The 24,417-nt window shown below is 47.3% G+C and overlaps 9 protein-coding genes across 9 annotated transcripts; 7 read left to right on the top strand and 2 right to left on the bottom strand.

Moving 5' to 3' along the window:
- Positions 1–41: 41 nt before the first annotated feature.
- On the bottom strand, positions 42–3,919 carry EDB93DRAFT_1162464 (uncharacterized protein). Its single transcript, XM_041450077.1, has 12 exons — positions 3,594–3,919; positions 3,490–3,549; positions 3,181–3,442; positions 2,694–3,132; positions 2,544–2,642; positions 2,389–2,493; positions 2,096–2,338; positions 1,713–2,045; positions 1,482–1,664; positions 884–1,434; positions 699–832; positions 42–649 (listed from the first exon to the last, which is right to left on the bottom strand). The coding sequence occupies exons 1-12, from the start codon at positions 3,808–3,810 to the stop codon at positions 195–197; spliced, it is 3,081 nt and encodes a 1,026-aa protein (XP_041305064.1). The 5' UTR covers positions 3,811–3,919; the 3' UTR covers positions 42–194.
- A 12-nt stretch (positions 3,920–3,931) lies between these two features.
- EDB93DRAFT_1162463 (Metallo-dependent phosphatase-like protein) lies at positions 3,932–5,625 on the top strand. Its single transcript, XM_041450076.1, has 8 exons — positions 3,932–4,300; positions 4,353–4,420; positions 4,469–4,542; positions 4,600–4,679; positions 4,727–4,844; positions 4,894–4,985; positions 5,034–5,270; positions 5,332–5,625. Exons 1-8 carry the CDS (start codon positions 4,064–4,066, stop codon positions 5,353–5,355), a joined length of 930 nt encoding a protein of 309 aa, XP_041305063.1. The 5' UTR covers positions 3,932–4,063; the 3' UTR covers positions 5,356–5,625.
- Positions 5,626–5,765: 140 nt separating this feature from the next.
- On the top strand, positions 5,766–8,977 carry EDB93DRAFT_1241918 (uncharacterized protein; the record flags this gene model as incomplete). The annotated part of the gene is made up of 7 exons (XM_041451946.1): positions 5,766–6,041; positions 6,096–6,283; positions 6,335–6,352; positions 7,261–7,699; positions 7,854–8,085; positions 8,146–8,761; positions 8,818–8,977. 7 exons carry the CDS (start codon positions 5,766–5,768, stop codon positions 8,975–8,977), a joined length of 1,929 nt encoding a protein of 642 aa, XP_041305062.1.
- On the top strand, positions 8,978–9,619 carry EDB93DRAFT_1090067 (uncharacterized protein; the record flags this gene model as incomplete). Its single annotated transcript, XM_041446253.1, has 1 exon — positions 8,978–9,619. A coding segment is annotated over one exon (642 nt), but the record flags the coding sequence as incomplete, so codon positions are not given.
- Positions 9,620–12,076: 2,457 nt separating this feature from the next.
- On the top strand, positions 12,077–13,372 carry EDB93DRAFT_1162449 (uncharacterized protein). The gene is made up of 5 exons (XM_041450075.1): positions 12,077–12,160; positions 12,219–12,718; positions 12,756–12,827; positions 12,850–13,111; positions 13,177–13,372. Exons 2-4 carry the CDS (start codon positions 12,420–12,422, stop codon positions 13,040–13,042), a joined length of 564 nt encoding a protein of 187 aa, XP_041305060.1. The 5' UTR covers positions 12,077–12,160; positions 12,219–12,419; the 3' UTR covers positions 13,043–13,111; positions 13,177–13,372.
- On the top strand, positions 13,358–15,345 carry EDB93DRAFT_1330181 (quinon protein alcohol dehydrogenase-like superfamily; the record flags this gene model as incomplete). Its single annotated transcript, XM_041455161.1, has 8 exons — positions 13,358–14,029; positions 14,076–14,305; positions 14,357–14,445; positions 14,496–14,742; positions 14,796–14,978; positions 15,043–15,070; positions 15,127–15,147; positions 15,197–15,345. The coding sequence occupies exons 1-8, from the start codon at positions 13,378–13,380 to the stop codon at positions 15,343–15,345; spliced, it is 1,599 nt and encodes a 532-aa protein (XP_041305059.1). The 5' UTR covers positions 13,358–13,377.
- Positions 15,346–17,280: 1,935 nt separating this feature from the next.
- On the top strand, positions 17,281–19,669 carry EDB93DRAFT_1162422 (Misato segment II tubulin-like domain-containing protein). The gene is made up of 14 exons (XM_041450074.1): positions 17,281–17,485; positions 17,555–17,600; positions 17,653–17,722; positions 17,770–17,905; positions 17,934–18,008; positions 18,053–18,149; positions 18,171–18,243; positions 18,291–18,315; positions 18,365–18,505; positions 18,549–18,583; positions 18,670–18,835; positions 18,896–19,011; positions 19,065–19,295; positions 19,328–19,669. The coding sequence occupies exons 1-14, from the start codon at positions 17,333–17,335 to the stop codon at positions 19,347–19,349; spliced, it is 1,386 nt and encodes a 461-aa protein (XP_041305058.1). The 5' UTR covers positions 17,281–17,332; the 3' UTR covers positions 19,350–19,669.
- Positions 19,670–20,642: 973 nt separating this feature from the next.
- EDB93DRAFT_1162408 (uncharacterized protein) lies at positions 20,643–21,908 on the bottom strand. Its single transcript, XM_041450073.1, has 13 exons — positions 21,704–21,908; positions 21,622–21,651; positions 21,530–21,562; positions 21,451–21,477; positions 21,371–21,400; positions 21,293–21,319; positions 21,212–21,241; positions 21,133–21,159; positions 21,057–21,080; positions 20,979–21,005; positions 20,903–20,926; positions 20,771–20,850; positions 20,643–20,714 (listed from the first exon to the last, which is right to left on the bottom strand). The coding sequence occupies exons 1-12, from the start codon at positions 21,773–21,775 to the stop codon at positions 20,815–20,817; spliced, it is 387 nt and encodes a 128-aa protein (XP_041305057.1). The 5' UTR covers positions 21,776–21,908; the 3' UTR covers positions 20,643–20,714; positions 20,771–20,814.
- A 1,294-nt stretch (positions 21,909–23,202) lies between these two features.
- EDB93DRAFT_1252917 (uncharacterized protein) lies at positions 23,203–23,700 on the top strand (the record flags this gene model as incomplete). Its single annotated transcript, XM_041453361.1, has 1 exon — positions 23,203–23,700. The coding sequence occupies one exon, from the start codon at positions 23,203–23,205 to the stop codon at positions 23,698–23,700; it is 498 nt and encodes a 165-aa protein (XP_041305056.1).
- Between the last annotated feature and the right edge of the window lie 717 nt (positions 23,701–24,417).

Raw genomic sequence — 24,417 nt, 5'->3', positions numbered from 1 at the left:
AATTGAATGTGCAGCCGGGGGTAGTTTATTAGATTCAGAAACAAAGATGATGCAGTCCTCGAACAGGATCTCGCAGCACGTATGTAATTTTCATATTCCATTTTTTTCACAGATGTGCCTAGAAGTGCAAAGGACCTGACAATTGGTTTCCTGAACTACTTGTATTTCTGAACAAGTACAATGGTGACGGTACGCTACTGGTACCAGCGCTCGCGCAGCCATTTCCGTCGCACCATAGGCTTCGTCACCATAATCGCAATCCCCAAGCCAGTAACCGTCAGCACAAGTTGCACTTTATTGAAATTCTCACTGAGAACGTCAAACGTGCCCGAAGGCGCAATTCGCGTGAAGAAGAGGTCCAGGCCGTAAACAAAGACCAGCGATGTGGACTCTAGCAGAGATGGAGAAGGTAACGATGCGGCGGACGTTTGCGACCTGTAAAGCGCGTGAATATTGCGTGCTTCGGGGACTGAAAGTGTGAAACGAACCTCGTAGTTGTGTGAAAGCACGAGTCGGGCATCGTCTGGCAGTACAGCATCATACTGTACAAGCATCTCTTCCTGCTCTTCACTAGTAGGCTTGTGCTTCGGCCTTCTTGGATTGAGCAATCGCCGAGGAATAGACTGAATGCTGTTCTTGTGATTTGCAACTACGCAATCACCATTAAAAGACATCACTCGGTCACAGGGGAATCATACCTATGATGTCCTTTGTTGATACTCCAAACTTCGTCGAGGTTGGGGATATAGCGGCGATGCCGTGAGGCATGATAAACGATTGTTCGTATGTGCTGATATGCAACGTCTTGTTGGAATATGACGAGAGCTCAGAGCTGTCTCGAAACGTCAGTCTCATACCTGAAAATCGCCAGCAAAAGGCCAACCTTTTTGTTTTGTCATCCGGTCCATCACCCTCGTAAAACTCGACAGAGACGACTCTATATCCTTTACTCTGCCCAGTCCCAGAAAAATCATCATCAAAGTAATGGTATATCAGCCAATTCTCAGTGAGAGTTGCTTGCACGTCGCATACGCCATTGGCAGCAGGGACACTAGCATGGTAGATCACACTACCTTTGACCACGTCCAACACATATATACCACATGTGCCGGATGGTGGGAAAGACGTGAGGACTAGTGTCAGGTGGGGGTTAAGATACTTGTACAGTGTCATACGGTTTCCGAGGACCTTTCCAATCGATGCAACGGGACCGCGTGTGTTCGGTATGATGGCGTGAATTTCCTCTTTTGGTGGCAATGAAAGTGCCCATGTTGGATAAGCAACACAGAACTGAGACAGCTCGAGATTTAGGGCGAGTTGATGGCCCAAGATCTGGCGCTGGCCAGGAACATCCGTGCGGAGAGCGAGATATATGGATGGAACGAGTGATTCAAGCTCAGCCTGAGCTGATGGAGTGTCTGGATAGAGGCGCGCCTATTGACTGTTAGACTTGCAGACTTAGGCAAAGAACCACAACATACCTGAAGGTATTCATCGAGCATGACTATGGTCCGGTTCTCATTGGGAAGCATGAAAACATCGACCAACGGACCCATGACAGCATCGAGGCCTTGCAAAGCAGCTCTAGGACCAGACTGGTGCTCCTCTCCAATGTCGTCTCCCGTAAGTGCATTCACATGGAACAGCACGGTGTCAATAAGAGACTGAGCCGCGTCAACGTAAATCTCGGCTGGAAGGAGAATGGGGCTCACATTGTCAGCCCGGCGTTGTGTGACGAGCACTATTTGAGGTCCTTCTGGATCGCTTACTGTCCGCGTGACGAACATTTTGATAGGAATTATTGTCCCGCCAACTTTTGCTGCCCAACCAAGGCCAAGCACGCGACTCCATAAGACTCGACCATTGCTGGAGTCAATGCCGAAGACTTTCCCATGAGCTGTAGCTGCCACTATGATCTGTCGGAAGCCGAAAGCGTCGCGCGTGAGTGTATCCTCATCCGAGAAAGATGCAGCCGACGTAGTCACAGTAGCATATGAGCCAGTTGCGAAACGTCTAGCAAAGTTTGCCAAGTATCGAGGAAGATTCTTGAAAATACGTTTAGTGCAAGCGACTTCAGTATACGCGAACCCTGTACCTTGGCGTCAGATAACTGACGTTGAAGCCGCTCAAAGTAACCTTCCTCATCCACAGCATGGGACATGACAACCTTCTTCTCAGGAAGTTCTACAAACTCTGCAACTTGAATGGATGCCAATGCTTCTTCCCGAACCCACCGCATTTCGTCATGTTGCCAAAGTTGTATCGAACCTGTCGTGGTGGTCAACAACATGCGAGTATTCGCATGCGTTTCGCCCGTGCTCGAGCCGTCAAACGCCACCTATCATCTAAATAAGATCTCACTCTGGAATAACTGTAGAGTGAACTCACGTGCCGGATGACACCGTGGTCAAGAGTCTGGAAGGGAAACGCAAAACCAGAGGCTGAGGCCTTGCCCTCAGATAACTGGATAGCAAGAGTTTGGTGGATAGCTTTCTAAGTTTCTAGTTGCGTAAGAAACAGTAGCAGGTACAGAGAGGTCTTACATTATGAGCGTTCGACCAATAAACACGCGCAACTCGCGGTTGGCCATCTCGGCTAAGGCTTCCCACGAAATGAGAATCCGATTGTACCTGCGAAGGGGCCTGGGGTAGCCCTCAGTAAACCGTGGTACTTGCATGAAATATAAAATATACCGCGTCACCGAATTCCCAGATTGGCTGAAGCGAAGATGCCTGTGCATCAAAGTGCATGACGTGCGCAGCACCTCCTTCCTTGATCGCAAGGAATTGACCGTTATTCGAAAGGCCAAACTCACTAATCCTATCGTATTTGACGCCCGGAAGAGCCATAATTTGACCTTTCAAATCAGGCGTTAATACGGCAGCCTTAAGGACACCGTCTTCAAGCCAGTTGGCGCAGACACTGATTGTAGGTCCTGTCTGGGAGCTAACAGCAACAAATTTGGATGTTTCATCTTTAATGTTCGCCGGAATGTTGACAGATGCGATGATTTCGCCTGTGCTCGCTGATAATGTCGTAACGTGCAAAGTATAGGATGCAAATGATTTCGCAAGTCCCAGAAGATACACAGTTGATTGGTCGGCAATGATGTGAGAATACAAAACCAAGGACCTAATTGATATCAATGAAGTGAAGACCGTATGATACAAAGAAACACACGCTTGATCTGGAGAGTTCCATGACCACAGAGTTTCCCCAGTCTCATCCAGACGGGTGACAGAGTCTGCATTTGTCAATGCGAGATAACCCGTTGTGTTGAGGGAAGGGTCAGTAGAACGCAGTAGCGAAATGCCAAGATTTCGAGGTTCATGGAGTTTTCCATCCACCGGTCTGTGTAGTTGTTTCTCCAATATAAGGTGGCCAGTTTTCAGTTCATACGTGCGCAAAATTGACCCTCCCGGTCCAGATAGAGAAGACACGCCTAGTACCATGTTTGAGCCATAAATATACTAAATTGGCATGACGCACTATTATCATCATGGCTGAAGGCCATGATTGGGTCCTCTGCATCGTATATACTTCTCCACACTGCAAACCTATTAGTGAAGTCAGAGTCAGGATGGGGCACACACCTATAGAGCCATCCGTGGCATTCAATGCTGCCAATACATTGTTGCTCGTAGCGGTCAGAATATAATCACCACTAAATGTGGGTGCAGTATATGGAGAGCCATCCAGCGGTACACCGATCAATTTTGCATTCCAATCCACCACACCCACATCAGATTCGTGTAGAGCCCATGCTGTGACACACAGCAAAGCAAGGGAGAGCTGACGCAGGCAGCGCATGCAAGATAGTATTCAAATTCGCGTGGGCCGATGAATTGTGGTGTCGCTAGAGGATGAACCCTTTAAGAAATGGTAATAGCACCTATGTAAGCCCGAACGTGTCGTGGTACGTTGGTTAGTACTTGCTTTCTCACGACCTCCTCCACTCGATGAGCAAAGCCTGCGGCATTCAACTAATAAGTATATGAATCTACAGCACAACACCGAGTCAGACACGACATCAAATCAGCTCTAATATCTACGTATCATCCATATGCCCTCTTATAACCCGGACAAATGGATAGATCAACTCATGGAATGTCGCCACCTCCCAGAACCCGATATGAAAGTCCTTTGCGACCGCGTCCGCGCTATACTCATGGAAGAGTCCAATATTCAGCCCGTTTCGAGTCCAGTCACCATCTGCGGCGACATTCATGGTCAGTTCTGGGACTTACTGGAGCTGCTGCGAAAGGGTGGACAGGTCCCGGAGACGAGTTATATTTTCATGGCACGTATGTGTGCTTGTGGTTCGAGGGTTGAACATGCTTAATGTCGATCAGGGTGACTTTGTCGACCGAGGGCATTATAGCTTGGAGACCGTGTCCTTGCTGCTGGCACTGAAAGCTCGGTATTGTCACTGATAGCCCATCGTTGTATCTGTATTGATTTTTTTTAGATACCCAGATAAAGTCACTCTCCTCCGTGGAAACCATGAAAGTCGACAAATCACACAGGTGTATGGATTTTATGGTAAAGCTCGTTGGCGCAGTGCTGCTTTTCTGATAGTACTGATAATTCGTTGCATAGATGAGTGCCAACAAAAGTACGGTAGCGCTGCTGTTTGGAAGGCATGTTGTAGTGTATTCGATTTTCTCAATCTCGCTGCTGTGAGTTTCGCCCGATTGTGTCCAGGAAACGCTCAAATCTTTCGTAGATAATAGACGGAGAGACTTTGTGCGTGCACGGTGGTCTATCACCAGACATTCGAACTCTAGATCAGATTCGTGTCCTCTCACGCGCGCAGGAAATTCCTCATGAAGGTGCTTTCTGTGGTCAGAACTTATTAATGTTCACTCGGCTCCTCCTGATTTACCTTCGCAGACCTCATGTGGTCTGATCCGGAAGACATCGACACTTGGGCTGTCAGCCCACGCGGAGCTGGTTGGCTATTTGGCAGAACAGTGACGCGAGAGGTTCGCCCATCTATCCATATAATCTAAATGTCACCCTGACCTTTTCAGTTCAACCATGTCAACTCCTTGAGTCTCATTGCTCGTGCACATCAGCTCGTGCAAGAAGGGTACAAATATATGTTTGATGACCAGCTCGTTACTGTGTGGTCTGCACCAAATTACTGCTACCGATGCGGTAACATGGCGTCCATACTAACAATAAAGGAGGACGGAAGTAGGGATTTCACCGTTTATGATGCCGCCCCCGAGAACGAAAGAGATAAGGGAATGCAAACAAAAAAGATGGTAGGTTGATACTCGCTCTCCCGGAGACTACCGGAATACACGCTAACGGTTTTACGTGCAGAATACAATGCCCTACTTTGTATGACATTGTGTATTACGATGTTTGTGTACAGCGCTATTGACTTTTTTTGACACTTTGATATTGCACTTTTAGTTGTTCGTCTATTTTGCCCAGTGGGGGATCACGGGATAGTACACAAAATTTGGTTCTTTCGCTGACCAGTGCTTGATGTTTTTCGTAAGATAACGGGCCGATTTTAACATCTCGATAGTCATCCTGGGATGAGTATCAATGGTTTAAGGTTACCTCTTGACTCGTTATTTCTAGTAAATGTTTTTCATTCTGCCCCCCGCAAGCTCTCCCAGCTCGCCCCCCCCCCCCCCCCCTCCGACACGTCACGTGACTTCCCGCCGGCATCCAAAAAAGGAATGTGACCCCAACAGAGACGAGTGCCTTGTACCATACATAGCTGGACTCTACTACAAGCACATACCATGGACTCAGATTTATTACCCGAACTACAGATATGCTCGAAGTCAAAGTGCAAAAATGTTCTCCCTCATGATAGTACCTGGAAAACATGTGAGAGGTGCCGAGAGTATGACAAAATCAATGCAGCTGCTCGGAGGAAGAGAAAAAGAGAGGCCCAACCCGAAGAGCCGAGGCCTGCCCCACCCCCTCCACTGGCACCTATGGCACCAACTGTGGTAGCTAGAACAGCTGGAAACAATGCAGAACATCCAATAGCTGTGGAAAGTGACTCTTCAGAGGTGATTCCACTAGCTTGAAATTATTGATGAATACTAATATATATTATGTGACAGGGAATCCATAGTCGAAGCTACAAAGATAGTCAAAGTCTCTTCATGGAGCTCCGAAGAGCTTTTAAGACTTCGAAGGTCATTTCCTTCTATGGACACTATACCGTGCTTGTAGATCCACTCATGAATGAACGAGAACAAGTCAAAATGACTGCTTTTGAAATTTGGAAGATTACTGGATACAGATTTAAGTGAGTTCAACCATTTAGAATAGCGTAAAGTTGACTCACAAAGGTTGACAGAGTGAAGGATCACTTCATGTTGAAAATGGGTCATAAGACTTGTTACAAGAACATCTAGACGCTTGGGCCCCTACTATTTTTCTCCTAATCCTCCTCGTATCAGCCCTCGCATCATACCCTTACCCTGACCTTACCCTTGTTACCCTCGTCATCCTCGCATTCCCTTTCGCCCTCTACCTGTCGCTTCAGCAAAGCCAGTACATTTGGCCGGATCCTTTCGCTGACGAAGCATACCCATGCTCCGTTTCACCACCTGACTGATCCTGCGGACAGTCCCCTTGCCCTTACCGTCCGGACGGTAACCAATGTTATGATGCACGACGCATCCCCTTTGCCCTGTTCCCTTTTATGATCTTTGACTCGTTCTCTTATCTAGCACGTTCTACCTAGACCGAACGTGCCTTCCTGTTATGGTCTTACCCTTTACCGATTGCCTCTCCCGGTAGTACGAGTTATCATCCACTAATACGTTTCCTGTCCTCTATATAAACTCGCTACCATGTACTATATTCCCTAACTTGAATCTACTTGGTTCTTGACCTCCTACTCTCACCAGAGTGATCCTTCTGCCTCGCCAGCAGTCTATATTCTATCTTCTTATCTGCTCTTCGCAGATAAGCCTATAGTCTCAACCTTTGCTCATCGACTTCGTCGACGAACAAAGCCCCTGTTAACTAGTTGGACTTCTGTCCTTCTAATTAACGACGATCCTTACGATTAACCTTCGGGTGTCGTAAGCCTAGGCCGATATAGCTTATCGTCTCGCACCCGCGTGACATAAGCTACCCGATTTGGACATAGGCGTCAAATCGTACCTGCCGAAGACACGCCAAGTACGACCCCTAACCTTGGGCTAGCCCAAGGACGTCCACAGACCGTTGACGACACAAGCTCAGTTTGAGCGTCGCCAACAGATACCATCCAAGTCATAACAAGACTCGATTCTGGTGCTGTCAAGACGTCTCACGGAAGCAGAAGGCCCGTCCAAGTCAAAAAGAAGGTGTCAAACACCGTGATACAGTGGGGATGAAATGTTTCGACTGTTACAGCACTCTTGTTGTGTCATGTTGCCAACACACCCCTGACGATATTGATCAGCGGACCTTGTCCATCCATATCGAGCATCACGACTCACACACGCCATACTTTGACATCACAATGCCAGCGGAGGCAACAGAAATCATCTGCAATAACCTCGAGTGGAGTATACCGAGCACATTGGTACCAAGGATTCAGGGACTCTTCTCGAACATCACATCCAAACAAGTTCATTCTGCTTGGTCGTGCATGAGCCAAATCCTGTGGAAGAAGGACGAAAATCAACTCACATCTGCAAAATTATTGCTTGACGAGCTCGCAGGGGATGTAGATATATTTGATATTGAAGAGGTTGATGGTGTTGAGCAAGTCTGCTGGGGGATGAAGAAGATTGCAAAGTCCCTTCATAAAAATGTCGTCGAAATTGCCCTTGATGCAACCTGTGAGTAATTGAATTTATCAAGAGCAATGTCTCACACAGAAAGTAGATAACACGAACTCAAAGCACCTTGAACTATATAGTGTCCTTGGCGAGTTTGATAATGCTGGGTTCCCACTGTCGTACTGCCTGTTATCCACTGCAACGTCAATTGAGATTGGAAAATGCACCACTGCACTGCGGAAGTGGGCACAGTGTCTTCGAGACAAGTATGGTGTTGTCCCTGCCTTCGTTCATGTTGACAAGGACATGGCGGAGATCAGCATGTCGAAAAGTGTTTGGCCTGAAGCAAAGATTCAATTATGCTACTGGCATCTTCGTAAAGCTGTATGAGAGCGCTTATCAAAATCCAAACTTACCACAACACCTTATAAAGCAGCACGGGCACACAAGGAATTCTCGTTCATAGACGTCAACTTCAGGCCATCAGGGACATCTGATCCAAACGAGCATGAGGGAGGCATGCTTATTCAACCAGACAAAACACAGGATGACACACCTGTTCCAACACTGGCATTCCATATCCCAAATCCATCTCAATTTCCAAGTCAGCCACTCCCAGACTCATATCACAACATCAATGATCGCAAGGACATACCCACAGGTTTGAAAATTATCATCAAAATACCTAAACAGGAACCTCAATCGGGAGATATTGAACGATCACGACACACCTTTTGTTCATCAGAATTTCGTGAACACGTCATTGAAATGATGGAACGGCACTTCTGCGCACATCCACTTATCCCCGGATACTCACACCCAAGCGCTGCAGGAATAAGGCAGTGGGCAGTGCGCCAGATGTACACATTTTGCCGGGAGCACGACCTCTGTGAACTGTGGGCCTACCTTTGGGAGAACTGGTACAAAAAGGGCCGTTTTGAGCTATGGGCACGTTCAGCGGGTGACAAGATACCTCAACTAAAAACGACGATGATCATGGAGAGCCAGTAAGTGCAACAATCTCATCAAACTTAAGCCAGAAAGCTCACCGTGTCATTGGCAGCTGGCGGCACATCAAAATTGACTACCTCACGCACTTCTCGAAGCCACGAGTTGATCTACTGATCTGGATCCTTGTCGTCAAACTCGCACCAACATACTATAAAAAGATTGACCACCTACTCAATGATTTTGGCCGATTTCAGGAGTTGTCGTCGTGGTGAAAAGAATTCAAAAGAGACTGGCTGCATGCAGCCAACACCCCGATCACGGTACCACTCAACCCCAAATATCGACCGGATCCCCATCGTTGGGTCTGCACCTGCCCGAATTTTGTTAAAACTCGGTTTCTCGTTTGTAAGCATCTGGTACAAAGTGTCCACCCCGTAGTGCCTACCTTTTTCCTCGAGGTGCAACGGAACCGCACGATACCATTTTGGACACATCTGTTGCTCGTTCCCCTCGATTCCTGTCCGTCGCCGCTCGCCACTGCTGCAATGCCTGTTCCTGTGCCACTGGAACCAGCGAACGAGGGGGAAATGGAATCAGGTGACGAAGTTGGTGATGGTGCGGAAGATGACCTTGTGGATACGTTCTGTCAACAGCTCGACACCAGGACATTCCAGGAACGCATGCTCACACATGTCAAGATCCGTGATTTCTGTGATGGCCTTGAGTATCAAATTCAATTTAATGACTATAGAATGCTTACCGTTCTCGAACGCAATGGCTCATCATTTCTCCGTCTGGCAGATAATTGTCTCAGTCGTGAACGACGAGAAAACTCGTCTCGATCGCGGAGCCCAACAACCTGGGAAAAAGGGACCGCCAGCGCAATGTTTTATCGTGCTCGTTCAACCACTTAATCCCTCTAGCTAGTACAGTACATATATCTCTTTATTCATTGCCATTGTCACATACTATATACTTAATACATAATAGCGTTCAAGAATCAACTCAGAGAGACTTGAGAGAACGAAAAAATAAACCGTCATAGCCTTTTTTGGATGCCGGCGGGAGGTCACGTGACGTGTCGGAGGGGGGATGAGCTAGGTGAGCTTGACTAGAGTGCAGTTAGGGTTCGAATGGTGCGACCTTCCGTACGTTTTTTGGACTTGGGCAGATAACATTGTGTACATCTGGTTCTGGTATAGTTTATACCTCTATCTGTACTCTATCTGGATACAGACAATTTCTCGTTTCCGCAGTGATTATTAATGCCATTTCACTGTCTCCCAATGAGCGCATCCTCGCAGGTACACCACTGGTCGGAAAGACAGCATATTTATGGAACCTCGAAACCGATCAACTTATGAAAAACACCAGATCACCCTGAAAACTTTGCTCAGCCTACCTTTTCTGCAGATGGAAAGTTCCTTGTCACTAGCTGCGAAGACGGCCACCTATACACATGGGATGTTTCCGCTATCGTCAAAGAAGCTGGCCTTCCAGTAGATATTGTAAGTTTAGATACATTTCATCCCGAACGACGCTGACAACGGCTCCCTCAGCTTGATGCTCCACCACAACCAGCAGTAAAGAAGAAAGGTGCTTCTCATATACCCCCAGGGTTCTTTGACGATGACATACGCAAGGCTAATGTATGTGATCTCCATCTATTATTCAACCCTTTGGCTTGATATGTTCTCAGGAGCACATTCGTCTATCCCAATCCCATGGACCATATCACCACCCCACGCCAGCACCACGTCAACGCACCTTCAGTCGCTTTCCTTCGTTATGGCATGACTCAAATTTGCACGGGGAAACTGAACACCGTACGCGACCTCAGTCCCACCCTCTTAGCTGGACTCGAAAGCTGGTGTCTAGTATACTAAACAGACGAGATGGTTTGGACATCCAGTTGCAAGAGGTCGAGGTCCCCTACACAGCGGGAAAGCCTGTGCGTTTTTTCTCCTTCACAATTCTTCTTCGCTGCTAACCCTCTTTGCACAGAGGAACCATCATGCAAGAAAGAAGAAGCCAACTACCAGCTCATCTCAACCTTCTAATACTCATACCACGCAACAACCTAGCACGTCATCACAACAGCCGCCCCCAACGGCCGCTGCCTCGACACTTTCCGCCGTCACTGGTACCACTGGGGCAACGGGAACACCCTCACATCCTCATATCACAAATATCAGATGGTCCACTCGTTTCGTGGCCTGGATTTGCTGCGCATCTGTTCAGAACGCAGACGGTCACCATTAGTCAAGCGACATTTTGGCTTCTGTATTCAGTTCGTGTTTTTTGTTGTTTCATCTATAGCTAATTCTTCACAACTCCCACCGTCGTCCTGTACTTCCACAAGTGCGTAGGTAGGGTAGGGTACCAATATCCACAGGTGCTGAATTATACGTGTATGCAAAGTTTGAAATAGATAACGCTAGGATCGAGTATTTCCGAGGTGCTATGCAATAAAAGACTACTTCATCACCTTGCGCTGCGACATGGACGTCTCTCGTTGCCCGATGAACCTGTAATAATCTAAACATAAAGTGACGGGGATGATCAAAACATATCAATGATCCCGAGCGACTGAAACTGTTGAGGTTGGGGTGTGGTACTACTAACATCTGTAGCTAACTAGACTGCATACTAGGAACAGAAGCTTTGAAGTGAGAGATGCTGACTTGATTATACGCAGGTACATTACGATTCCAGCCTCCTGGGCCATGACATTGTTCAAGACTTCTTCCCACCTTGACATGCCAATCCGCTTACCGTACGAGTCCACGTGCCCACTCTCGTTCAGCGTTCAACATAACAAAGCGTGGCACACCGAGAGCCAAGGAAAGGCTGCCTGCTGGTCAGTAGTAGATAAAAGCCAGTGTCAATGTACGCAGGTTTGTCGACACCTAGACAGGGGCGAGGTAGGACACAGAACTTGTCCCCTTGGCCATCTTAAGCCGTGCGTTGAGGTATCAAAAACAAAGAACGCACCGAAGTCAAATAGAAGTTTTGCATGCTGAATGTGATTGAAACATCCCTCGCACTGTATGTTTAGTTTGGCGTATCGATGGTATCAGTGGAACGAGATAAATTAGGAATCAAAAATTCCTTGGAAATTTGTGATATTTTAGATTGAATGGTTCGAAGGGAGCGTAGGATTACCCAACGAAAATGATGCATGAGGTTGACATATGATCATATCGGACCAGTGGAAATAAATGGAATGCATGCTCACAGATTAGCGGGGCTACTAGACATGATGCCGAGCGAGTGAATGCAGGTATATAGATTATCGTTATGAAAGAGGATCGAGCGCTTGATCCGTACAGCATCGAACTTCTAGATGACTTGGATAAGGCCACCTTCCCTGTTTGATTCTGGATCGAACGACACACCCACTCTGTCGCCACAACCTTCATTCCACATTCGTCTTTCTGTTTACAAGTTGGATTCTGAGTAAGGGGTGAATTCGTGCGGCATTTGATGAAAAGAGCTGAAATCATCACATACCCATTAAGTGAATTCCAAAACAGAAATGATGGGGCAGATGGCACATGCAAGGAGGACGGCTAGTAGGGGCGAGGATAGAACATGACTTTGTCAAAAGTCTCCCGCCAAAGTGGGACTGAAGATTCTCTGTACCGGTGTATGCTCCATGGCCAGCGGTGGTAAAAACGCTACAGCAAAGGCAAGATTCCACTCTTATCACTGATGTTGACCTGCTGGGGTAGTATTCCGCCATCCAATGACATGTCCGGGATCAAAATTCCTGTGGACGCTGAGACATCGACGCTCATCAAGGGATTTCGAAGTTCTGTTGTGCAGTGTCAAGCAGTGCTTCGGTTCTCAGAAAACCAAATGATCGGCGAGTCTGACCTCATGCAGACTCTGACTTGGACATCCCCAGGAAGGTCCGTTGAGTGCCAAAGGTCTCTACTTTCATCACTATCATTCCCTGCCCTATTCCGTCCTCTCCTTTATGTTGCACGCCGTCCTCTTGAGGGCATTCTGTACAAAACACGCGACGACGACGTGCCAGCAGACAAGGCGATGGATTGCACAAGGTCTTTACAGTGATGGAGGAAGGTTGTTCATTACGTTTGTTTGGCATTGCCAAAGGTATGAGCGTAGAAGTACGTAGACGTACTAAATCTAGAAAAGGAGGGAAAGAACTGATTGGACGAAGAGCAGGACATTGCGACCGGGATGGCCGGGTTGCGAAGAAGGTAAGAAGTGTCCAGTTGGACTTTCAACGGACATGTGGCACAAGGAGACAGATACGGAGACCGCAGAGTGGTACACATCAATGCAGGCTTAGGGGAATAGTATGGTGATGATGTCGAAGGCAATGTAGATGAAGGAAGCACGTATTTGGTCCGAAATAATATCGTCGAGCGCTTAATCTGCACAGCCAGGGCCCAGTGGTGATGCTGTGAGCGACCACAAGGATAAACCGAGGAAGACGCGCCAGTAGAAGACTCCCCTCCTGACTTGAATCTACATCGAACGAAACGCCCATTTCATCGCAGCTTTCGTGTTGCATTCGTCTTTCCGTCTACACGTCAAGTACTACATGTGGATTCAGAGTAAGTGATAGTTTCATATGGTATTTGATGGTAAGAGCTTGAAGTTATGACGTACTCATCAAGTGAATCCCGAAACCAGAATCATGTCGCATCCACCTCCTGCGAAGCACGAGAATTCAGCGACAATGCCTTACCGAAAGATCAAAGTACATGACATCAGTCACATCCTACACCTGCCCGGTGGACGGGTCATCTGCCATTCATGGAATGGGTCATTTAGAGTCTGGGACTTGGAGACGGGCATACGGGTCGAGGAATGGGAGAACAAAGATACAGGAGCGATGATCATGGCATTGTCGCCGGGCAGCAAGACAATAGCAACTGGTGATCAGGATGACGCAGTGAAATTGTGGGACGTCGACACAGGCAATGTCATCAAAACATTGACGGGGCACACAGGTCTATTGTGTTCTATGTCCTGGAGTTCAGATGGAGGCCGGGTGGTGTGTGGATCCCGGGATGGGACATTCAGAGTGTGGGATGTCAAGAGCGGAGAAACTATCCTGGGACCAATCAACGCAGCGGAATTTATTTGGGCGGTTCGTTACTCACCCGATGGCAAGATGATTGCCACAGTGGCAGGCGAACTGAAAATTTGGGATGCCAACCTCAGGCGAACCGCTCAAAACACTCCAGGGTTTTTTTTTGTGCCTGGCATGGACCTCAATGGAAAAAACACTTATCACCGGCGGATTCCCCCTCATGAAATTCGACACAGCCACCTGGTCACAAACTGTCATTGAGGCGCAAGATTTGGTGAATGCCATTCACTATCTCCCAGTGAGCGCATCCTCGCAGGTACACACAAGTTTAGCAAGACAGCCTGTTTATGGAACCTCGAAACCGATCAACTCATCAAAAACATTACATCACCCTGAATACCCCGTGTGGCGTAGTCAGCCTACCTTTTCTGCAGATGGAAAGTTCCTTGTCACTAGCTGCGAAGACGGCCACCTATACACATGGGATGTTTCCGCTATCGTCAAAGAGGCTGGCCTTCAATTAGAAATTGTAAGCTTAGATACATTTCATCCCGAACGACGCTGACAACGGCTCCCTCAGCTTGATGCTCCACCACAACCAGCAGTAAAGAAGAAAGGTGCTTCTCATATACCCCAGGGTTCTTTGACGATGACATACGAAAGGCTAATGTATGTAATCTCCATCTATTATTCAACGCTTTGACTTGATGTGTTCTCAGGAGCGCATTCGTCTATCCCAATCCCATGGACCATATTCGCCACCCAACTCCAGCACCACGTCAACGCGCCCTCAGTCGATTTTCCTCCTTATGGCGTGACTCAAATTCGCACAGGGAAACTGACCACCATGGGCGACCTCAGTCCCACCCTCTTAGCTGGACTCGAAATCTTGGTATACTACGCAGACGAGATGCATCAGGCATTGAGTTGCAAGAGGTCGAGGTCCCTTACACAGCGGGCAAGCCTGTGCGTTTTTTCTCCTTCACAGTCCTTCCTCGCTGCTGACCCTCATCGCCCAGAGGAACTATCATGCAAGAAAGAAGAAGCCAGTTGCTAGCTCATCTCGAGCTTCTAATACTCATACCACGCAACCTAGCTCGTCTTCACAACCACCACCTTCAACGGCCGCTTGCCTCGACACTTTCCGCAGTTACTGGTACTGCTGGAGCATCAGGAAGTCCTCATGCCACAGATATCGGATGGTGCGCTCGTTTTGTGGGCTGTATTTGCTGCGCATCTGTTCAGAACGCAGACGGTCACCATTAGTCAAGCGACACTTTGGCTTCTGTGTTTCGTTTGTGTTTCATCTATAACTAATTCTTCACGACCCACTCTTCTGTCATCGTATAGTACCTCCTGGTTATTTCACAAGTATGTTACAGTGTGTAGTACCAATATCCATCAGTCATACATGCATCAGCGGGAAGTATCGCGCTACAGGGTGTTACAGGGTGCTACCAAGCACTTCGTAGCAAATTACGTTTTCCTGATGTGTATGCAAAGTTTGAAGCAGATAACGCTAAGATTGAGTATTTCAGAGGTTCTTTGCAAGATACGACTGGTTATTAACGACATGTCATTTTTTCGTTGCCCTAATGATCCTGTAACAATAGAAGCACCTGCGAATAACCGACGCCGGGTCGTTGAACACTTGAACACGGGCGAGGGTAACTGTCCTTAGTCCTAATGAGCGAGCATCAATGTTCGGTGGGAAGAACTCATCGAAACTCGCACCCCATCATACCAAGCAGGAAGTCCCCCTGACATAAAATATTTAGTGTAGCAGACCTCCACAGCGATCCTGCGAATTCACAACTAAGCGTTCGACGAACTGTCAGTACTGAAACGATCGAGGAATCAGTGACAGGGATGATGATCAAAGGATACCATTAACGAGTCGACCCCGAGCAACTGAAGTTAGAGTTCGGCACCATTCACACCTACAGCTAACCTGACGCTGAACTAGGAACAGAACAAGAAATAAGTTATAGAGTGAAAATTGATGATACACACTACATTTTGATTCCGGTCCCCTGCGCCATGACCGTGACATTGTTGTTGAATCTTGATGCATGGATCCGCTCACCGAATTTACTGGTCTACCCTCGTCGAAGATCGTTTAGTTGTGCTTTGGCTAACGAAGCATGGCGTCGAGAGTCAAGGAAAGGCTGATTGCCGGTCACTAATAGATAAAAGCCTGTGATAATGTACGCAGGTTTGCCGACATCGAGACAGGCGCATAGGACACAGAACTTGGGGTATTGGCTATCTTGCAAACGAATGAGCCGTGTGTCGAGATGTCGAAGATAAAGAACGCACAGAAGTCGTAAATCTCCGTGAACTACGATTTACACCGTGCATTTAGATTTGCGTATCGATTATACCTGCAGTGGAACGAGAGAAATTAGTTGTTGACATTCCCCGGAAATGTGTGATACTTTAAATTAAACGGTTTGAAGGTTGTGGTGAGTCTTGACATGGTCTTTAAAAGCACGAACAAACAAACGACGTAAATGTTTCTCTAAAGTGCGGTGGCGAGTCACTGGTGAACAACAAACACTACACCATCCTAATAGCTTGATGGATGATGCTCACCCCATGCTGCGGAGTACATATGACGATCAGCAACACACGAAGGCATGATATCTACACTTACCCCTCAATATCATCCCCACAATGCTAAATTATATTCCGCAGAGGTCCCATCCTCTGCCCGTGACAGGATAGGGCTGACCTTGTTGATATCGTTGTTTTTGCATTTGTGAATTCGAGACGAACTCTACAGATACGAAATAATGATACGATGAAGGTGCCACGCGTCGTGATAACAATCCGCCGATAATGTGCATGATGGATGAGGGTCTTTTGTGAGGTTTGCTGTTAGGAACTGCGGGCGAAGGGTAAGAAGAGTGTGACCAGAATAGCAAATTACAATTTAGCTATGGGGCGACGAAGGACTCGTGCAGGACGTCAAGAACGAAGGTTGAAGAGAAAATGAGGATGTGGGGGTTAAACAATCGTACTGCTTTGAAGATAAGAGTTGGATTTTCCCCGCGCTCAATAGGTGAAGTTCTAGAAGTCAAATCATGTCGTCCCTGCGAAGCAAGATATATCAACAAGAGTGCCCCTACCAAAAGATCGAAGAACACACCGATCGGTCATGTGCCTGCCCAGTAGACAGTTTATTATTACCTATTCAGATGGGATGGCTCACTTCCAATTTCAAGTTGGGACTTGGAGAATAGAATGCAGGTCGGTGAAGCTTGGAAAGACGAAGGAAGTGACCAACATAGAACTACCGGTGGCAAGCGGAGGTTTAGATGGCGCAGTAAGACTGTGGGACATCGAAGGTCATCATGATAGGGATGAGGCGCACAGTGTTGACAGATAACTACATGCTAATCTCACCTGATAGCAGAATTATCGACAGAGACTAAGAGTTGAGCTGATCACCATCATGTGAGATCATTGCAGCACGCTTTGTTCTAGCGTGGGAATAATACCAGAAGACGTGATGATCAGAACCTCACATGCATTTCAAAATTAGTACCTTGCTATGAGAGAGATCATCTACATCCAAGCAGGCCCATTCGCAAACTACGCAGGAACACATTTCTGGAACACACAGGAGAGCTACTTTACCTACGACGATGACGATGAACCCATCGTGAACCACGACCTTTCGTTCGAAGAGGGACGGAATCCTCAGGTATGTGTACCATTTCCAACTCGGCAAAGTCTTCGAGTTTAATATGATCTACCTCTGCGTTTTACAAAGAATCAGCCGACTCTTTGTCCACGCCTGTTGACATTTGACCAGAAGTGTATGCCTTCGTTGGCGCATTAAATCTCCTCGTCTGAGCTGTATCTGAGCAGCAAACTTCGGGACACTCGCAAAAACGAGCCAAGCTGATGCAGCTATTGACGCTTCACTCGATACGACCTGGTGAGTGTGATTATAAAAGCGTTGTCGTATGAACTGATATCGTCCAGGCGAGGGAGGGTAGTTCGCGAGACGCAAGATCCGATCCCCCAAAGCGAATATCACGCTCGTCTTGAAGGCGAAACAGACGAAGGCGATCCAGAACGCACAGATTCAAACATCAGATACTGGTCAGATTACAGTCGCGTTTTCTCTCGATCGAAAATCCATACAGGCCGTCCCTGACGCGCTGGAAAGTACTGAGGCTGGGTGGAGTGTCGGTCAAGATCTTTTCCGGCGATATAACGAAGTACTTTCTTTTACCTGTTTGTGGTATTTATAACATTTCTCCAGGATACAGAGCTCATGGAAGGGGCGTTTCGTCTGCTCGTCGAGAACTGCGATAACTTCCAGGTAGACTCTTTTCATGCCATTTCCGGCTATTCGCTGAGTCAACCCCCACCCATTTCAGGGCTTGCAAATGATGCAGGATACGCCCTGCTTCGGGGGTTTTCGCATGCTTTCCTGACCGCCTTCCGGGACGAGTTTCTTAAGGCTTCTACAATAAACTTCAGCTTCCTTTCCGACGCAGACCGAATCATGCTGGAATCGACAATGTGAGTAAATACACTTTCACGTAGATGGAATACAAACATTTGAAAGTAGTTTCTAGACACGAAGAGGATTATCAACGACGCATTGTGCCTGCAAAGCCTTCATCAGCTCTCGGATATCGCTTTCCCGATACTAAATCCATCCCGATGGTCTGCGTTAGAAAGTAACTTATCGCAGGGACTTGCCTATGATGTATGTCTCGCAAAACTCTATATATACTTTTCTGACGAAAAAGCAGAAAAACAGCTTATATCATACTGGAGTCATCTCGTCGCTGATAGAGACTGCTACGCTGCCACTGAGGATGCTATGCTTTTTGACAAGCAATAAACATCTCATCGACTGATTCGCCACAGACTGAAAGGTAGTCGGGAGGACATCGCAACGATGGCTGACCACTTGAACTGGCGAAAATGTTCTCGATTGGGACAACTGGGAGGCGTAGTCTCCCTGCCCTGTTCTGTGACAGAGGCAACGTTCACTGACCTGTACTGTAACTTCTCGACTGGTTTGTCGAACAAGGTGAGGATCATGTTGACGCCTTGATTGCGCGAACCATGATGAAGCAATAAGTGATTCTAGGGCGAACATGCAATTTTTGCGAGGCGAAATGTAACTCGAGGGTTGCAAGACCAAGACCTGGCAGCATTTGATGCATGGTGTGACTTGTCATCGCTACGGGAACCACTGATTTCTAGGTAAGGCTTAATCGTATGGCATGCATCTGAACTTATTCATGTCATGGGGTCAGCATCCATGCTCCTTCTTATCCCGTGCCGACATCCTTTCCGTCCATATTCCGGCACACTAAACCGACGTCTATGAGGATGGTGTCATCGCTTGTCACAGCACCTTCTACATCGATCCCGCTTATGGGGTATGCTAGGTTTGTAGAACAGACTGCAAGGACGAGGAGGAGTGATGGTGCGCTTATGAGCATGGACTTGGAGAGCGATGATGTGAAGGAGCTTGCTAGTGCATTGTGGGAGATGGTCGATGGGTACGGAATGACAGGATGGATGAAGCGAATGACTGATTATGGAAACATCTTATTTGGAGATAGCAATCGGACAGAAGTTGAATAGTTTAGGTCGGTATAATGAATCCTCCGATTTCAAATATGGAGCACTGTAGATTAGGTTAATGCCCGGTTCATCGAGAGATATTTTACCCGCATCTTGCAAGGCAGTCTTACTACGTTGCAAGTCATGGCAAGGAGGAGAGTTGCAAACGCTGAGTGGTGGGGGAGTGTTCAAAAGGCATCCATTATCATCAGTTGATTGCTTCGCATATACGTGTAGTTCCATTAAATTCGCGAATACGGCCGGGCGTGTGGGACGAAGAGGATTTCAACTCCATTTGAAATTGCCATGTTAACGGAGCGCTATTTTTAATTGTATGCTTACTAATATAGCCTTCAAGCTCTTCGACTGCAACGAGACACTTTTGTGTTTATACAAACGCGTCCAGCCAATGTGAGTGTGACAACGACATGTTAGCTCAAAGGTGCAACGTCGCAATATTATATATATCATAAATGCTGATGTTCGTATGCGCGTTCTTTCTGTCGACACTGCATCTCGTTGAACGAGAAACTAGGCTGTCTGTTCTCAATTATTGCGATGTAGCCAGATCTGGTTGGTACTACCAACGCTCTTTTGGTTTAATTTATCTAGACCGCTTTGTCTGGTCACTTTCACTCAATGGCAGCCGATTCTTTCACCTTCAACTGGCTGGACGCAGTCGATTGTATAAGCCAGCCCCGCGCTCATTCTCCTTCTTTCCTTCGGCGCTGTCATGCGCAGGCAACGATTCAAAAAAGACGCCACTATTGGCCACAAATTATGTATGTTGCAGCATAGCGCACTCCTGGCTTTCCGAGCGCTCTATTATAATCGCAACTCGCGCCGCGATACACATTTCCTAGGGCTGACGCAATTGCTATCGGTCCTCCCATCCAGAGTGCATGCTGCAGGGACTTCCATTTTATCAGTGCTCAACCACGCTCGTTGACGAGCACAGGCCAGGCCGACATTCAGTGTCTGGTACTCCTTGCTCAGCCACTTCAAGATGCTCCGTTAACCATCAAAATAATTCAGCGAAGTTTAAGGACAACACGTGGATTACCATGATTCGGATGGACAGGCTGAATTAAACTTCACATCGGTTCCACTTATACTCAGCGATCATGCTGCATCTGTTTTTACACATGCAGGTATTTGTCCCTGTTGAACTTCGGAGCTTCACGCAAGATCGGTAGAGGTATCGACTCAGACACGATGAACAACACGCCTGACATATATATAAATTTGCCTTGCACCCTTGTGAGTGTACTTTTATTCTGTTTGACATTCTTCTAAACTGGTTCTGCATACAGGCCCGATTCCATATAGTATTTGTCCTGTGTACAATGCGCCGTGAGTCAGCACGATGAGACTTGATGCGAACAAGTCTTACTAAGAATCGAGGCTTGGTTCCAGAGTCCCTGCGTACAACAAGGCTTACGCGCTCCCTACTTTGTTTGAGGTAGGCTCGGCCTGCACGCATCACCTAGTGAGTTTGAAAAATTCGGTGCGGGACAAGACTTACGCGATCAACGGGGTCCTTGGTTCCCTGCATATGACACATGGTGAGTTTGAAACGTCGGGCGGAACACAATGCTTACACGAGCGAAGGCTTTGGTAGGTTCGGCCTGCATGCATCACCTGGTGAGTTTGAAAATTCGGTGCGAGACAAGACTTACGCGATCAACGGGGTTCTTGGTTCCCTGCATATGACACATGGTAAGTTTGAAACGTCGGGCGGAACACAATGCTTACACGAGCGAAGGCTTGGGTAGGTTCGGCCTGTACGCATTACATGGTAAGTTTGAAAAGTTCGGTGCGAGACAAGACTTACGCGATCATGGGGTGGCTGGGTGAACTCAGACTGCATGTGACACATGGTGAGCTTGAAATGTCGGGCGAAAAAAATGCTTACATGACGCAAGGCTAGGGTAGGTTCGGCCTACACGCATTACATGGTAAGTTTGAAAGTTCGGTGCGAGACAAGACTTACGCGATCATGGGGTGGCTGGGTGAACTCAGACTGCATGTGACACATGGTGAGCTTGAAATGTCGGGCGAAAAAATGCTTACATGACGCAAGGCTAGGGCAGGTTCGGCCTGCATGCATCACGTGGTGAGTTTGAAAAGTTTGGTGCGAGACGAGACTTACTCGAGCATCGTGTAGCTGGGTGAAAGCTTCGGACTGTGTATGCGTGTCGTGTAAGATCAACAAGGTGAGGTCTGGTGCAAAGCTAGACTTACCCTGCCGACATGGCCAGGCACGCGAGGGAGCTGCAAATTTTGCATGACAACATGACAAGATTTGACGCGAGGAGAAGCTTACTGGCACTCCAGCGCTGACAATGGCCGTCAGGCCGAGGAGCATTAGGAAAGGAGTAGAGAGGGGGATAAACATGATGATGTGCTGATTCTACTTGTGGAGAGGTTGTTGGCAATTTGGTTGTTCGTGCTGTCTGTTTTATACTCCACAGAGGAAGTCGTCAAATCGTATCTTGTACATACTAACCCCTTTCAACTCAATTCATTCCTATTTTTAACGAACGAGTGTATATTGCTGTGGGTGAGAAAGATGATAAAATAATATATTGAACTGCTGAATATGTTGTTCGACACTTGTCATCGTAGCGTTATCTATTGCCAAGTAGCTATGTTAGCGCCGTTTGGGTGCCGAGATTGGCCTCAAAGCTGTGGGCTTAATGTCCAATGCAAAGGGTTTAGTATACACATTCGGTACTCCTGAGTCCTGAGTATGCGGGGAATGTCCAAACTAACCTAATTTAATGCGCTACCTTGCGCCCGCAGTGCCCCATCGGTAGCTCAATGCATACATGGCCCAAGTCGATGGGGATCGAATACATACTTGTTTAGATCGCTGCAAGTTAGACTCTGATTAACCGGAGAGCCTGAATGCACGTATGGAGTTAGCGCTTCGAAGGCCTTGTGGCAGACAAAGACTTCTGCCACGACCCACCTTCTGGCCAAGTGGAGTAAAAATCGTTGACAACCACTGTTCCATCAAGGTTCGTCCTAGTACCAATAATTAACAAAGGGAGAAAACGTTCCCTTTGGAACTAAATATCATGACGAACAGGTACATTTACCTGTAACAACTCACAGTGATCAGAATTTGGAATTCGCTTGACGCGTTAGGCTATATATGGACACGAGGACATCTCGATCCTGGGATATCCGACCGTCCGACCTCATCCGACCATCCGTCTGCGTCCGCGCCAGCATCTATGGTGCAGTTCACTTATGCGCCGCTACTTTGGCCCGGCAACCGCCAAATTGAAGGTTGACCAAGCCCAACCCTAACCCTAGTCCAAATATAGAAAGTGTACTTGAGAACTCGAAAGACTACTATCATTCCGGGTAATCTGCAACATGCATGTAATATGCAAAATGTTCAAAACACCACAAAGCACTGCTCAACTCACTTCAAAAAAATTCATGCATATGTAGACTACTTATATATGATATACTGTCCAAGTAAAATGAAAATTTCTTGAGTGTTGCAGCTGCGAGAGATGAAAAAGTGGTAATTTGTAAGCATGCAAGAACATAAATCACCCAGATCCCATAGATCCTGCAGGTATATTCACGAAGTTATACCTAGAGCATAACATGATCACCTTATCAGGATTACAGTGCACAATTTCGATAAAGCTCATCTTGTCATTTTAAGATGCTATAGAGGAAGAATTGACGACATGTCTGAAAATGTGACAGCCAGATAGGAGAGTGTGTAACAAATTCAATCTCCTCTACGGCACACTCGGCAAGTGCACGAAGTCTTGCATTGTCATCTCTTGCATTATTACAATGGCACCAAACCGCAGACCTACTACCAGGCAGAAGAAAGCTGAAGAAGAGATTCGCGAAGCCAACTTCACTGCTGCTATTCAGGCTATCAGAGAGAAAAAGACCAAGAACCTCCGAACAGCAGCTGCAGAGTTTAAAGTCTCATACCATACTCTTTGTCGACGGGCACAGAACCTCACTAAACCTCATTCAAAAGCCCACAAAAACCTCCAATTACTTACTGAAGGGCAGGAAGTAACAATATGTGTGAACGAGTTATGCGATATAGCTGCGGCCTTGCGATTACCAGAGACTGGACTTAAGGCAGAGTTGCTCCAGCGAATCATGCAGTTCTTCGACGGCCAACCAGAACTCAAGAAAAACCAGCGGTATGAGGGTTTATTTAATCCCTCTTGTTCTCGCAGGCGGTGTTACGACTTGGATGGTATCTGTTGGCGACGCTCAAACAGAGCGTGTGTCGTCAATGGTCGAGGACGTCCTTGGGCTAGCCCAAGTTAGGGGTCTTACTTGGCGAGGCTTCAGCAAGTAAGATTTGACGCCTATGTCCAAATCGGGTAGCTTATGTCAAGCGGGTGTGAGACGATAAGCTATATCGGCCAAGGCTTACGACACCCGAAGGTTAATCGTAAGATCGTCGTTAATTAGAAGGACAGAAGTCCGACTAGTTAACAGGGGCTTTGCTCGTCGACGAAGTCGATGAGTAAAGATCAAGACTATAGGCTTATCCGCGAAGAGCAGATAAGAAGATAGAATATAGACTGCTGGCGAGGCAGAAAGGATCACTCTGGTGAGAGTAGGAGGTCAAGAACCAAGTAGATTCAAGTTAGGGAATATAGTACATGGTAGCGAGTTTTATATAGAGGACAGGAAGCGTATTAGTGGGTGATAACTTGTACTACCAAGAGAGGTAACTGGTAAAGGGGATAACCATAAAAGGAAGGCACGTTCGAGGTGAGGCACGAGTGAATCCTGAACGTGCAGATAAGAAGGTGAGTCAAAAGTCAGAATAAGAAGTGAAACGCGCAGGGGCACAATCGTGCAGCTGCAGAGCTAAGTATAAGTCACATGTGCGACTGCGCATCGAGTCAGAGATCAAGAAAGGAAACAGGGCGAAGGGGATGCGTCGTGCATCATATCATAGGTTACCGTCCGGACGGTAAGGGCAAAGGGGACTGTCCACAGGATCAGTCAGGTGGTGGAACGGAGCATGGGTAT

This window comes from Suillus bovinus, assembly GCF_016758785.1.
Source record: "Suillus bovinus strain UH-Sbo-P2 chromosome Unknown EDB93scaffold_52, whole genome shotgun sequence".
Taxonomy (NCBI): domain Eukaryota; kingdom Fungi; phylum Basidiomycota; class Agaricomycetes; order Boletales; family Suillaceae; genus Suillus; species Suillus bovinus.
Note: the sequence above shows the minus strand (reverse complement) of the source record. Positions and strands in the feature narration are given on the sequence as shown.

Coding starts and splice junctions, on each gene's coding strand:
- EDB93DRAFT_1162464 (XM_041450077.1), bottom strand. CDS start 3,810: ATGCGCTGCCTGCGTCAGCTCTCCCTTGCTTTGCTGTGTGTCACAGCA. Junction 3,550..3,593: donor TGCCACGGATGGCTCTATAG/GTGTGTGCCCCA, acceptor ATAGGTTTGCAG/TGTGGAGAAGTATATACGAT. Junction 1,435..1,481: donor TGCTCGATGAATACCTTCAG/GTATGTTGTGGT, acceptor AACAGTCAATAG/GCGCGCCTCTATCCAGACAC.
- EDB93DRAFT_1162463 (XM_041450076.1), top strand. CDS start 4,064: ATGCCCTCTTATAACCCGGACAAATGGATAGATCAACTCATGGAATGT. Junction 4,301..4,352: donor AGACGAGTTATATTTTCATG/GCACGTATGTGT, acceptor AATGTCGATCAG/GGTGACTTTGTCGACCGAGG. Junction 4,543..4,599: donor ACAGGTGTATGGATTTTATG/GTAAAGCTCGTT, acceptor TTCGTTGCATAG/ATGAGTGCCAACAAAAGTAC.
- EDB93DRAFT_1162449 (XM_041450075.1), top strand. CDS start 12,420: ATGTTGACCTGCTGGGGTAGTATTCCGCCATCCAATGACATGTCCGGG. Junction 12,719..12,755: donor CGTCCTCTTGAGGGCATTCT/GTACAAAACACG, acceptor CCAGCAGACAAG/GCGATGGATTGCACAAGGTC.
- EDB93DRAFT_1162422 (XM_041450074.1), top strand. CDS start 17,333: ATGAGAGAGATCATCTACATCCAAGCAGGCCCATTCGCAAACTACGCA. Junction 17,486..17,554: donor AAGAGGGACGGAATCCTCAG/GTATGTGTACCA, acceptor CGTTTTACAAAG/AATCAGCCGACTCTTTGTCC. Junction 17,601..17,652: donor GTTGACATTTGACCAGAAGT/GTATGCCTTCGT, acceptor GTATCTGAGCAG/CAAACTTCGGGACACTCGCA.
- EDB93DRAFT_1162408 (XM_041450073.1), bottom strand. CDS start 21,775: ATGTTTATCCCCCTCTCTACTCCTTTCCTAATGCTCCTCGGCCTGACG. Junction 21,242..21,292: donor CTACCCTAGCCTTGCGTCAT/GTAAGCATTTTT, acceptor TGTCACATGCAG/TCTGAGTTCACCCAGCCACC. Junction 21,081..21,132: donor CTACCCAAGCCTTCGCTCGT/GTAAGCATTGTG, acceptor TGTCATATGCAG/GGAACCAAGAACCCCGTTGA.